Raw genomic sequence first — 12,218 nt, forward strand, 5'->3', positions numbered from 1 at the left:
CTGAATTAAAAACTAAATTAAAATTATAGAAAAGTATTAATTGAAGAATAACTTAAAGTAAAAGCTTTATCCTAAGAATTGGAAAATCCTATGAACGAAACTAGGTGTAGAAAATTAGAAGGAAATGATCCTGATGTATTTGAAATGAGAGCTAAATTAGTTACATTATAAAAAAGATTAATTAGTAAAACCGAATAAGTTGTAGAAAAAGAAGTCCTCATTTAATAAAAAGAAAAATAAATTTAAGAATTAAGAGAAATTATGTAAAAGTAACCTGGACCAGAAGAAGCTAAAAAATTATCTTCGCTATAATAATCTTTAAAACAAAGGACAAGATAAATGAAAGCCTTGGCTGCAGAGTTAAATATGTATTAAGCTTAGGTATTTAAAAAAAAAAAATTAAATTTATTAAAAAAAATAGATAAATGAATATAAATACGATATTGAAAAAATTAATAAAGATTTATAAGAAACCAAAAGAAAATATTATGAATAGAAAAAAAGGGATCAAATTGAATAAGAATAAAATGATAGATAAGTAAATTTTATTTATTTATTATTAATTTAATTTACTAAAATTAGAAATGAATAAATGCATTTCATTATTATCTATTATTAAGAATGTTTTTTTAAAGTAAATTCAAGAATAAAAAATTAATATTAATATATACATTTTATTATTAAAAAACTTTTTAAAATTTAATTAAAAATTAATAATTTTTTTTAATAATAAAATTCTAAAATATTTTATCTTTTTATTAATTATATTTTAATTTAAATAATATAGTAAATCAATATTTAAATTAATTTAGTAAAAATTTATTTATTTCAAAATTAAAAAAAAAAATTAACAATAATTTTGTATTTTTTTTTTAAGTTATTTAAAAATTAATTATATATATATTTTTTTTTTATTCTATTCTATTTTTTTATAAATCACATTTAAAAAAATATAATTTACAGTTTTTTTTATAATAAAACTATTCTAAATTCATAATAGATTTAATTCATAATATTTTATTTTCAAACCTTTTAATAAAATTAATTATTATATTATTAATAATTAAAAATTAAAAAGTATTTATACTTTTATATTTTAATATTTGTGAATATTAAATTTATAATTATATACTATTTATTATTTAAAATTTATTTTTTACATAATTAAATTATATTAATAATATCCTTTTATATATTTTAAAAAACATATAAAAACTCAATTTAGAAAATAAATTTTATATATAAATAACACAAAAGCAGATAGTAAAATAAAAAATAATAATCATTTATATAAATTCTGTTTTCGTATTTATATTTGAATGAATTTAAAAATCCTTCTTATTATAGATATCTTTTTTTTTTTTGCATTATAATATTTAAATAATTATTTTTAATTAATTTTACAATTTATTTACTAAATTAACAATATTTTATTTTAAGCTATTTTAAAAATTTTAATTAGTTTTTTATTATAAATAAAGTTTAATTTGCAAAAATAATGATTATGTTTTTGACATTTAATTACATTATATTTAAATTTATTTTATTTGAATAAGAAAAGAAATTTAAAGTAAAACTTATAATATTAATATCTAGATATAGTTTTTTAAAAAAGTGTTTTTAATTTATTTATTTATATCATATTATTTATTAATACAAATATTATAAAAAAAAAATATTTTATTTTAATATTTTCAAGTAAGAAAAAAATTAAATTAATTATTTATTAATAATATTAATAACAACATTTTAATATAATTTATAAGTTAAAATGAAAATCAAATCGAAAAGTCTATATTTAAATTAAAATCAAGTAAATGATGATAAAATACTTTTCCATGAATAAAGTCATATTCAAAATTATATATTTGCGGTCGAAAATATTAAATTTATACATTATTTTTATGATTCTGATGTTTAATTTATTTTTAGTTTTATTTAAATTGCCATAAAAGAAGTAAAAATTTTAATATTTTTGTTTTGAAATATTTTTATGATTAAAAAAGAGTTATTACAGACTTCAATTATTCTTACCGAAAATTTTTAATTTTATAGAAAACTAAAATGCAGAAATAAATGTAAAAATGAAAATATATATTAAAATATAATTGTATAATATGAATAAATAAATAATAAAATATTTTTTAAAATAAAAATAAATAAATTAATCAATCTACAGATATTAATAAAAAAAATGAAAAATTTAATTTGAAAAATAAATAAAAATATATAGCTTTTATAACTTTTTATAAATTACTTAATTTAAAAATAAAAATAGAGATATAAATTAAAATTAATAATTGAATCAATCATAACAATTTTAAATATAAAAAATTAAATATAAAATCCAGATAACTTATATGAAAAAGTATGTAAATCAATATAACAATTGAACTAAGGAGAATTGGAAGAAAAGAACGTTAAGAAGGATCTTTAAAAAAAATACATTTAAAATATAAAGCAATTAAAATATGCATTATAACCTTTAGTTCATTACTTTCATTGGTACAAAAAGAACAATTAGCAAAATAATCTATGTAAATGGAAATTATATAAATGGTGTTAATTTTTAATTGAGTAAAATAAAAAAAATATACATATAAATAATAAAAAAAAGAAATTTACAAAGAAAAATGACACAAGTAAACAATTAAAAATAAGAGTTTTAATGTAGACTATGTGAATCAAAAATAGATGTAAAAGAGGCAGATGATCACTCATAAATGTGTTTAAAAAACTAAACATAAAAAAAAAAATATTAACAATGGATTTAGAGCTAGTTAATATTATTGACTAATGTACAAAGATACGATAAGATTGTAGAAAATAGTTAAATGCCTAAATATATTAATAAAATAAATAAATTAAATAATAACAAGAGAAATAATATGATGAATATGAAGAATAAAAAAAGGTTTAAGGGGATTATAATATAAGAATGAAAATTGAAAGAAAATAATTAAAGAGACTAGGCACGACAATAATAAAAAACACAGACAAAATAAAGAATGAAGATAAATAAGATATAAAGGAAGAATATTTAAATTAATTAAAGAAAGAACTCGATATTTTAAAAGAAATAATATCATATGGAGAAAAGGTTATAAACGCTAATTAATAAACATTAGATTTTAGAAAAGAATTCGAATTGAAATTGAAAATGGATGATTGGTTAATAGATGAAAATAAAAATGAAGTCCGAAAAATAATTGAAACATTCGCATATCATTTAGATTAAAGAATCGATTTAACAAAAAGTGTTCAAAAGAATGAAAGTGAAATTAATTAATAATAATAAAAAAAAAATAACACACCTTCTTTATAAATGTGGAAAAATATTTCTATATCTTTTAGTGCAAAAAAGGCTGGATAGTTAAGATAAGAATAAAAAAGTGCTATTGCAAAAAAATCTTAATTTATAAAGGATAAAGAATCTTCAGATAGTACTAATAATAATAGTAATAGTAGTGTAGATACTTAAGGTGAGAAAAAAAAGGTGACTTCTTTTGCAAGTAATAGTATAAGTTAGAAATTAAAGTAAAAAATGTAATAGAATGTAAGTAATTATTAATAACAATTAATTTAGTAATAGTAATCAGCCTACTAAGAAGAAAATGAGCCAAATCGAAAAAATTATATTTAAAATATAAAATTACAAGATGTAATATAAGAAGATGAAAATGAATAAATATCAACTCCATTAATAAATACGATGATTAGTCCATACTAACAAAATAATGCATTTATCTTGGAAGAAAATGAAGAATAATTTTCATCTAAGTAAAGCTTAAGTTAAATCGAAAAATCAAACAATTAATAAAGTTAAAATATTGTTTCCTTTACTTAGTTAAGTGAAAGTATTTAGGATTATAATATGTCGTAAAATGATACTTTGAATAAAGAAATGAATTTTTCAACTGAAGATTCTATTAATAAATATGAAAAAATCAGTAATATTATTGATAGAAAAAGTAAGTTTTCTTAAGAAAATTTTAAAAAATATAACTCTTCATCTGATAGTGAATATGATGATATTATTTAAAATATGATTTAAGAAGAAAAAAAAGAATCGAAATGAATATTGACTAAGATGAATATTAGCCAGCCTATTTTTTCAAAATGAAGGAAATTACCAATAAATAGAAATATTAAAAAAGCAAATTTTTTTATTTGCATAAAAATAAATAATTTGATGAAAATCTCCATCCAAACTAAAATGATTCTTAAGAAAATTTAAATATTAATAAAGAAAAAATTTAAAATTTTAATAAAGAGGAAGCCAATTTTAATAAACAAAACGAGAATAATTATAAGAAAGAAGATAAAAAACCTGAAGAAGAGCAAAATTAAAAAAAATCTTTCAGTTTATCTGGGATTAATTAAAAACTAAAATAAAAAAATATTACTTAATTAGTAAAAAAAGACTCTTAAGAAGAAGAAGAAAAAAAGAAAAAAGAAGAACTAGAAAAAAAGAAAAAACAGGAAGATGAAGAAAAAGAGGAAAAAAAAAAGTTAGAAAAATTATAAAATTAAAGAAAATAACAAGAGGAAGAAGAAGAAAATAAACAAAAAATAGAGAAAGAAAGCAAAAGAAAAGAACAAGAACAAGAACAATAAAGAAAATAAGAAGAAGAAGAAGAAGAAGAAGAAGAAGAAGAAATTAAAAATAAATAACTAAATTATACAAAAAATTCAAACTTATAAAAAGGCAAAGAAGAAAAGCCTAAAAAGTCGATTTCATTTTCAAAAAACATAAATGATAGGCTAAAAGAAAAGAATAAAAAATCGCCTTAAAAAGATAGCAATAATTCATCTATAGACACTAATGAATAATAACAAGATCTAAATTAAAATCAACAAAAAAGCCAAAAACCTAAAAAATCAATTAAATTTGCAGTAGAAATCTTAGAAAAAGAAGAAGATAAACAAATAGAAGTTGAGAGAAAACCAATAATCAATACACAAGAACCCGAAAAAATTTAAAAAAAATATTTTAGGAAAAAACAAGAAAAAGTTGTAGAAACATACTATCCTGATATGAGTGATTTTGATATGTACGATATCATTAACGAAAAAGGATACAATAGTGACTCTGAATTTGTCAAATTGGACGCTTAAAAAAAAAAAAACTAACTATCTGTAGGATTTAAAGATTTCGAATTTCTAAAAATGCTTGGAAAAGGAGCTTACGGGGGTGTTTATTTAGTTAAAAAAGTTAGTAGCAATGATTTATTTGCTATGAAAGTTATCGACTGTTCTGGGAAAGTATATTTATTACATATATAATTTTTTTTAAAAAAAATAACTTATAAATAAAATTAATAAAGTTAGATTAAAAATACATTGAAACTTTAAAATCAGAAAGAAATGTTTTTGAATTAATTACAGGCGACTGGGTTGTTAAAGCTGTAAAAAATAAAATAAAATAATATAAAATAATATAAAATAAATAGTTTTATTCATTTTCTCACGAAAATTATTTGTGTTTTGTATAAGAATATATGATGGGAGGTGATTTTATGAAGATATTAAATACATATACAGCTTTAGATGAATAAATTGTGCGAATATATATGGCATAACTAGTATGTGCAATAGAATACTTACATTCATTAGATATAGTACATAGAGATTTAAAACCAGATAATATGTTAATTGATTATACAGGACATTTAAAGTTAGCAGATTTCGGACTTTCTGAAGTAGGATTTAATTAAAAGTTAAACTAACATATAATTCAAAAAACTAATAATAATGATAAAAACAATAATAATGTTACTTAAATTATTGATTGTGAAGAAGAGAAATTTGAAACTGAAATTAAGTTTGAAGGAAAACATAAATAATAAGATAATAACTAAATTGAATAATAATAATAAATATAATAGTATATTTTTTATTTATATAATATTATTATTTATCTAATTAATAATATATTATTATTATTTACTTTTTAAATAATATAGAGCTAAAGTTGCTAGAATCGTTGGTACTCCAGATTATATAGCTCCAGAAGTAATAAATGGTTTATCAAGTAATAATAAGTCACTTGATTGGTGGAGTATGGGTGTTATTATGTATGAATTTTTAGTTGGACTGCCACCTTTTAATGCAGATACAGTAGAATAAATATTTGATAATATAAAAAATTTGAATATGGAATGGCCAGAAATAGGAGATCCTGAAGATGGTGATAAAATATCACCCGAAGCAGCTGATTTAATAAAGAAATTATTAGAAACAGACTATTTAAAAAGATTAGGCGCAAATGGAGCTAAAGATGTCAAAGAGCATCCGTTTTTTAAAGGTATATTTTTAAATTCATAGAAATATGTATTTAAATGTTCATTGTAAATTAATTTATAAAGGTGTTGAATGGACTAAATTAAGAAGTATGAAAGCTCCAATTTAACCAAAAGGTAAATAAGCTTAGGAGTTAAAGGAGAAAAGAGAAAAAGAAAAAGAATAAATGCAATAATTTGTGAAAACTTTGAATACTAATAAGTAAAACTTAAATAAATAATCTGATGTTAGTAAAAAACTTAATGATGAGTTGAAAAATATGGAAAGATTAGATTTATTTATTAACATGAATATTGAAGAAGCTAAATCATTAATGTATTATTTTATTTTATTTATATATATTTGTTAAAAAAAGGGAATAAAAACAAAATTAAGTTAAAAAGTTTAAAAACTAATAGATAAATATAATAATGCTTTAAATTTTATACAAAATAAAGCTAAAAATTATAATCCTTTATAAATTTTAGATAGTTTCGAATTTTGAAAAATATTATTATTTATGTATGTTTAAAATTATCTTATTTTTTTTTTTTTAATTGATTAAAAGATACTTTTATTTATTTAAAAATGTCTTTTTATTTTTTTTCTAATTATAAATTTACATTTTTTTTTTATTTGAATTAATGTATTAATTAATTATATTTATATATAAAACAAAATTTTAAAATTTAATATTTTTAGAATATTTAATGTCAATTATAGTATATTTTTGAAATGTAAAATTAGTTAAAATTTTAATTAAAATTATAATTTTAGCAATATCAATTAAATTATATAAAACTAAAATATATAAATTTTTAAAAAATAAAAATTAATATAATACAAATATATGAAGATATTATATTTGTATATATTTAAATATAAAAAAATATATTAAAATTATCTTTTTTTAATATAATTAATTTAAAAAATTTAAAATTAAGAAAAAGAAAATTAAAAATGCTATAATAATAATAGTTTATTAATAATGATAAAACAAAAAAATTAAAAAGATAAAGATAAAAACAAAAAGTTAAACGACAAAAACTATGATATAAGTAGTGGAGATGTAAAACTTGAATAAAAAATTTATAAAGTGTTAGTAATAGAGGAAGACCTGCATCTAATAAAAATTAAGAAAATATTGATATTGATATTATAATTAACAAATATTATAAATTTGCCGATTCCAAATATGGATAACAAAATTTAGATTTAATTTTATATTTATTTAGATAATATTATATTGAAAATCATAAGGATTATCTAAAAAAATGTAGTTCAACAATTAAAAAAGGTAAAAAAACAAACTAAACTAAAATAAAAATACAAACTAAACTAAAATAAAAAACAAATATAAATAAAAGTCATACTAATAAAACAGCTATTATAATAATATAATAATTATTAATTTTTTAAAATGCATACCTTTAAATAATTATATATTTATTAATAAAAATTTTAAAATGAATTTTATTTTATGATCTTCTGTTATTTTTTTTTTTTATAATTATAATTATAAGTTAATTTATTTTATAATATATATTTAAATATATAATATTTTTATAATTTTATATAATTATTTTATTTAATTTTAAATAGAAAATTTTGATTTAAAAATAAATGAATTTGAATAAAAACTAGATAATTTAATATAAGAAGATTAATTTAAAGACAAAAATAATAAAAAGAGATTAAGAATGATTTTATTAATGGAATATTTTTTTTTCTTTGCCAAAAGCTATTATAAATCCCCTTAATCATTATAAAATGATATTTAAACAATGAATAAATTAATTGAATATATTTTCAATTTCAATTTCTCGCAATAAGATGAAAGCAATTTTTTATTTTAAATAAGTATTTATACAGATCAAATTACAAAAGAACTTTGGGAAAGTATAATTAGAGCATTAAAAAGCGTTTCCCTAAATGAATATAATAACGAATATTTATCAACATTTAATTGATATTTTGATATATTTTTTAATTATATTATTAAACAAATATAAATTATTTTTAAATAAAGTTAAAAATAATCTTAAAATTTAATACAATATAACATCTTATATATATAAGATCATTTTTAATTAATATCCAAAATAAATTTGGCTAATCTTTTTTTATTTATAAAAATAAAAAGTTTTTCTATATAACCTTAATTAAAATTAAATTTAAGCTTAATATTATTTTATAAAATAATATATATTTGTTTATTAATAATTTTTTGTAAACCTTTTCTTTTTCTTTTTATTTATTTATATATAATTTAATATTTTTATTAAAATAATTAATATTAATATAAAATCAAATAAACAAATAAATTAAATATAGTTATTAAAACTTTGTATTTATATATTAATATATATAAAAAAAAAATTAATAATATTAATTAGCATTTAAAAAAAGTACAGTCTTTTAGCCTGTTTAATAAATAGAAAAATGTTAAATATTATTTATGCATGTTTTAAAAATAAAGAATATATGTTAAAAATAATTAATAATAATTCAAAAAAAAAATGTATAACTATATAAATAATCATAATTTCACAATTTAATAATTAAAATTATAGAAAAATCTTTAATAAAACCTAAAGTCCATATTAAAAAGAATTATTCATAAAGAAAATTCAAAAAAAAAAAAAAAAAAACTAAATCTAAATCTAAATTTCTATTAGTAAATGTATATATATTAATAATTTAACTTCTAAAATATCAGTTATATTAAAAAAGAAATTTTTTAAATATAATATATAATTTAATATTTTATAATATATATTTATAAAATTAATTTATATAAATTTTATTAAGTATTTTATTATAAAAATAAAATTTATTTTTTTAACAATAATTTTAATTAATATAAAAAATAATAACAGAATTAATATTATTAAAAGATGGATATTGTAAAATAATAAAATTCTTATAATATATGATTTTTATTAAATCTTAATAAGAATGAAGATATATCATTTGGACAATAAATATTTGATTCACTTGAAAGAGATTTCATAAGAGTAATTTTTTATAGAATTATATTAGCAATAAATTATAAAAAGATAATTGATGAACTTGCAGGAGAATAAAGCTTAGATAGATTTAGAATTGAATATGAAAAACTTTAAAGAGCACTAAAAAATTCATATGAAAATGAAAAAAAATTATTGGCTAGAATAAAAGATTTAAATGATGATATTATATAACATGCAGCAAAGCTTAAAATAGCCTTTAAATTGACATAAGAAGATACAAATACAATTTAGCTTCTTAAAAATGAACTTGAAAAGGCTTATAAAGTATTAGAAACTTCAAAAGAAAGAGAAGAAAAATCAAAATCAAAAATAGAAAATTTATATACTGAAATAAAGCATTTAACCGCTCTTAATGAATAATCAAATAATCCTAATATGTATAAAAACGATACTGCAGAAAAGCTTGCCTAATAGCTTTAATAATATAGATAAGGTTTTTTTTATAAATATATATAATTTTGAATAAAATAGAGAGAAATCAACTTTAGACTGACCTTTTAGATTTAAAAAATAAAGTTAACTTTTTTGTTGATAAATTAAAATAAATTGAAAATGAAAAAATTATTATTGAAGTAAAAATGAGAGAAGAAAAAAAGCAAAGAGACGAGATCAAAGAAAAAGTAGTAAAAGACGAAGAAAGAAGAAAAAAAATCAAAGGTCTTAATTTTTTTTTTTTTTAAATAATAAATAAAAAAATAGATGAATTAGAAATTATTAAAAAAAACTTTGATGTAGAAAAAGAAAACACAAAAAAGTTAGAAAACGAAATAACAAATTTTATTGATTAAATAAAAGATTAGGAACAATAAAAAAATAAATTGCAACATGATATTGATATTGTTAATAAAGAAATAAAGCAATTACATTTAGACATAGATTTAAAACACAAAAACGAATAATAATTAAAACTATCAAAGAAACTTTTGGAATCAGATAAATATAACTCGAAGCGACAATAAAAAAAAGAGAAAGAATATAATGAATTACATTCTTAAGTAGATTAATTAGGAAAATAATACAATCAATAATAAAATAAATAAAGATAAATAATAAATTAACTTCAAATAGCAGAAAAAGAGAAATAAATAGTAATTTAAAGTGTAATGTAGCTTGAAAAGTAAGTCTAAGATACTTAATGTTTAAATAATTAGGATTAAAAATTTAAAGAGGAACTTAAAGAAGCAAAAAAACTTTTACAAAATGATTTAAAAAAAACAGATGAAAGAAATAAAGAATAAGCTTAAAAAATAAGAAATTTAGATAAAGAAATAAACGAAAAGGAAAATGATATCAAAGAGAAAGCTTGGGAACTAGAACAATTAAAGAAACAGCTTTCTGAATTAGAAAAAGAAAAAGAAAGATATGGAAAATAGGCAGCCTAAGCTAATGAAGAATATTTTAGGAGACTTGAAGAAATTAAATTAAAGGATAATCTTATTTCAGAATTTTAGAAAAAAATTTAGAAACTGAAGCTAAGTTAAAAGCTTAATAGCATTTGTACGAAGAAGTAAGAAAGCATAAAAATAAATATTCTAAGAATTTATCAGAAACTCAAGACGAAATTGCTGAAATCAAAAGGAGATATAAAATAACAAATCATTAGATTTCGTAATTAAAGGAAGAAATAGATGCTAAAGAAATTGCTTTGGCAAAAGAACATTTTGAACATAAAAAAAAAGATAAAGCAATTGAAGAGCATGCTCATATTTTAGAAAAAAATAAAAAAGATATTGATGGAATGTAGGAGGAAATTAAAAATTTTGTAAATTATTTTCAAAAGTATGTTTTATATTTTATTTTCAAAAAAAAAGAAAGGTGAAATTAACAAATTATAGTTTATTATTAAAGAAAGTGAAACAAAAAGAACCAAATTAAAGGAGGAATATGAGGTTGTAGTAAGTGAAAGAGATATTTTAGGAACTTAACTTATAAGAAGAAACGATGAATCGGCATTACTCTACGAATAAATTAAAATACAATAAAACACTTTGGCTGAAGGAGAATAAGCTTATAGAGAAAGAGAAGGAGATATATAGCTTTTAGAATATAAAAAAAATGATTTAGTAAGATCACTTAGAATCTTTAAAAGATAAGTCGCTGATATTCCTGAATTAAAAAACTAAATTAAAAATTATAGAAAAGTATTAATTGAAGAATAACTTAAAGTAAAAGCTTTATCCTAAGAATTGGAAAATCCTATGAACGAAACTAGGTGTAGAAAATTAGAAGGAAATGATCCTGATGTATTTGAAATGAGAGCTAAATTAGTTACATTATAAAAAAGATTAATTAGTAAAACCGAATAAGTTGTAGAAAAAGAAGTCCTCATTTAATAAAAAGAAAAATAAATTTAAGAATTAAGAGAAATTATGTAAAAGTAACCTGGACCAGAAGAAGCTAAAAAATTATCTTCTCTATAATAATCTTTAAAACAAAGGACAAGATAAATGAAAGCCTTGGCTGCAGAGTTAAATATGTATTAAGCTTAGGTATTTTTATTTTATACTAATTAATTTTTAAAGAACAAAAAATAAAATAATAGATTAATGAATATAAATATGATATAGAGAAAGTAACTAAAGATTTATAAGAAACTAAAAGAAAATATTATGAACAGAAAAAAAGAGATTAGATTGAAAATTAATTTAATTTTGAAAATGTAAATTAAAAAATTATTTAAAATTTAAAAATAAATAGGAATATGAATGAATTAATAATAATTAAGAAATTAAGATTTTAGTATACAAAATTTTATTTTCTTTATAATATTTTATATCTATAAGTATACTATTAAAATTTAAAATATTTAACTTTTAAGCATTTTTAAAATATTTATTAATATAATTTATAAGTTGTTTACATTTTATAAAAATCTATTAAACTTTTAAAGTAAATTATTTTATT

General features: G+C 17.4%; 3 protein-coding genes across 3 annotated transcripts in view, besides 10 other annotated features; all 3 read left to right on the forward strand. All coding sequences in view use genetic code 6, as the record gives it.

Moving 5' to 3' along the window:
* Nucleotides 1–234, forward strand: part of IMG5_068060 (hypothetical protein) — a gene marked incomplete at its 5' end in the record, with an annotated part of 3,096 nt that extends 2,862 nt beyond the window's left edge. The window contains one exon of the mRNA XM_004036815.1: nucleotides 1–234. This exon is cut by the window's left edge and continues 1,356 nt beyond it. Coding sequence (XP_004036863.1) covers nucleotides 1–44 — 44 coding nt within the window. The 3' untranslated portion in view covers nucleotides 45–234.
* Nucleotides 235–4,228: 3,994 nt separating this feature from the next.
* Nucleotides 4,229–4,274: a microsatellite.
* A 155-nt stretch (nucleotides 4,275–4,429) lies between these two features.
* Nucleotides 4,430–4,499: a microsatellite.
* Nucleotides 4,430–4,509: a microsatellite.
* IMG5_068170 (protein kinase domain protein) lies at nucleotides 4,489–6,787 on the forward strand (the record flags this gene model as incomplete). Its single annotated transcript, XM_004036816.1, has 5 exons — nucleotides 4,489–5,265; nucleotides 5,328–5,408; nucleotides 5,454–5,887; nucleotides 5,967–6,307; nucleotides 6,369–6,787. Exons 1-5 carry the CDS (start codon nucleotides 5,038–5,040, stop codon nucleotides 6,785–6,787), a joined length of 1,503 nt encoding a protein of 500 aa, XP_004036864.1. The 5' UTR covers nucleotides 4,489–5,037.
* Nucleotides 4,590–4,659: a microsatellite.
* Nucleotides 5,413–5,450: a microsatellite.
* Nucleotides 6,788–7,580: 793 nt separating the features above from the next.
* Nucleotides 7,581–7,647: a microsatellite.
* Nucleotides 7,583–7,637: a microsatellite.
* Nucleotides 7,586–7,647: a microsatellite.
* Nucleotides 7,648–7,812: 165 nt separating this feature from the next.
* Nucleotides 7,813–7,858: a microsatellite.
* Nucleotides 7,834–7,879: a microsatellite.
* A 1,492-nt stretch (nucleotides 7,880–9,371) lies between these two features.
* Nucleotides 9,372–11,927, forward strand: IMG5_068180 (hypothetical protein; the record flags this gene model as incomplete). Its single annotated transcript, XM_004036817.1, has 5 exons — nucleotides 9,372–9,747; nucleotides 9,786–9,971; nucleotides 10,778–11,076; nucleotides 11,126–11,790; nucleotides 11,882–11,927. Exons 1-5 carry the CDS (start codon nucleotides 9,690–9,692, stop codon nucleotides 11,925–11,927), a joined length of 1,254 nt encoding a protein of 417 aa, XP_004036865.1. The 5' UTR covers nucleotides 9,372–9,689.
* Nucleotides 11,928–12,218: the final 291 nt, after the last annotated feature.

The sequence above is a fragment of the Ichthyophthirius multifiliis genome (assembly GCF_000220395.1).
Source record: "Ichthyophthirius multifiliis unplaced genomic scaffold scaff_1120509250355, whole genome shotgun sequence".
Lineage (NCBI taxonomy): Eukaryota > Ciliophora > Oligohymenophorea > Hymenostomatida > Ichthyophthirius > Ichthyophthirius multifiliis.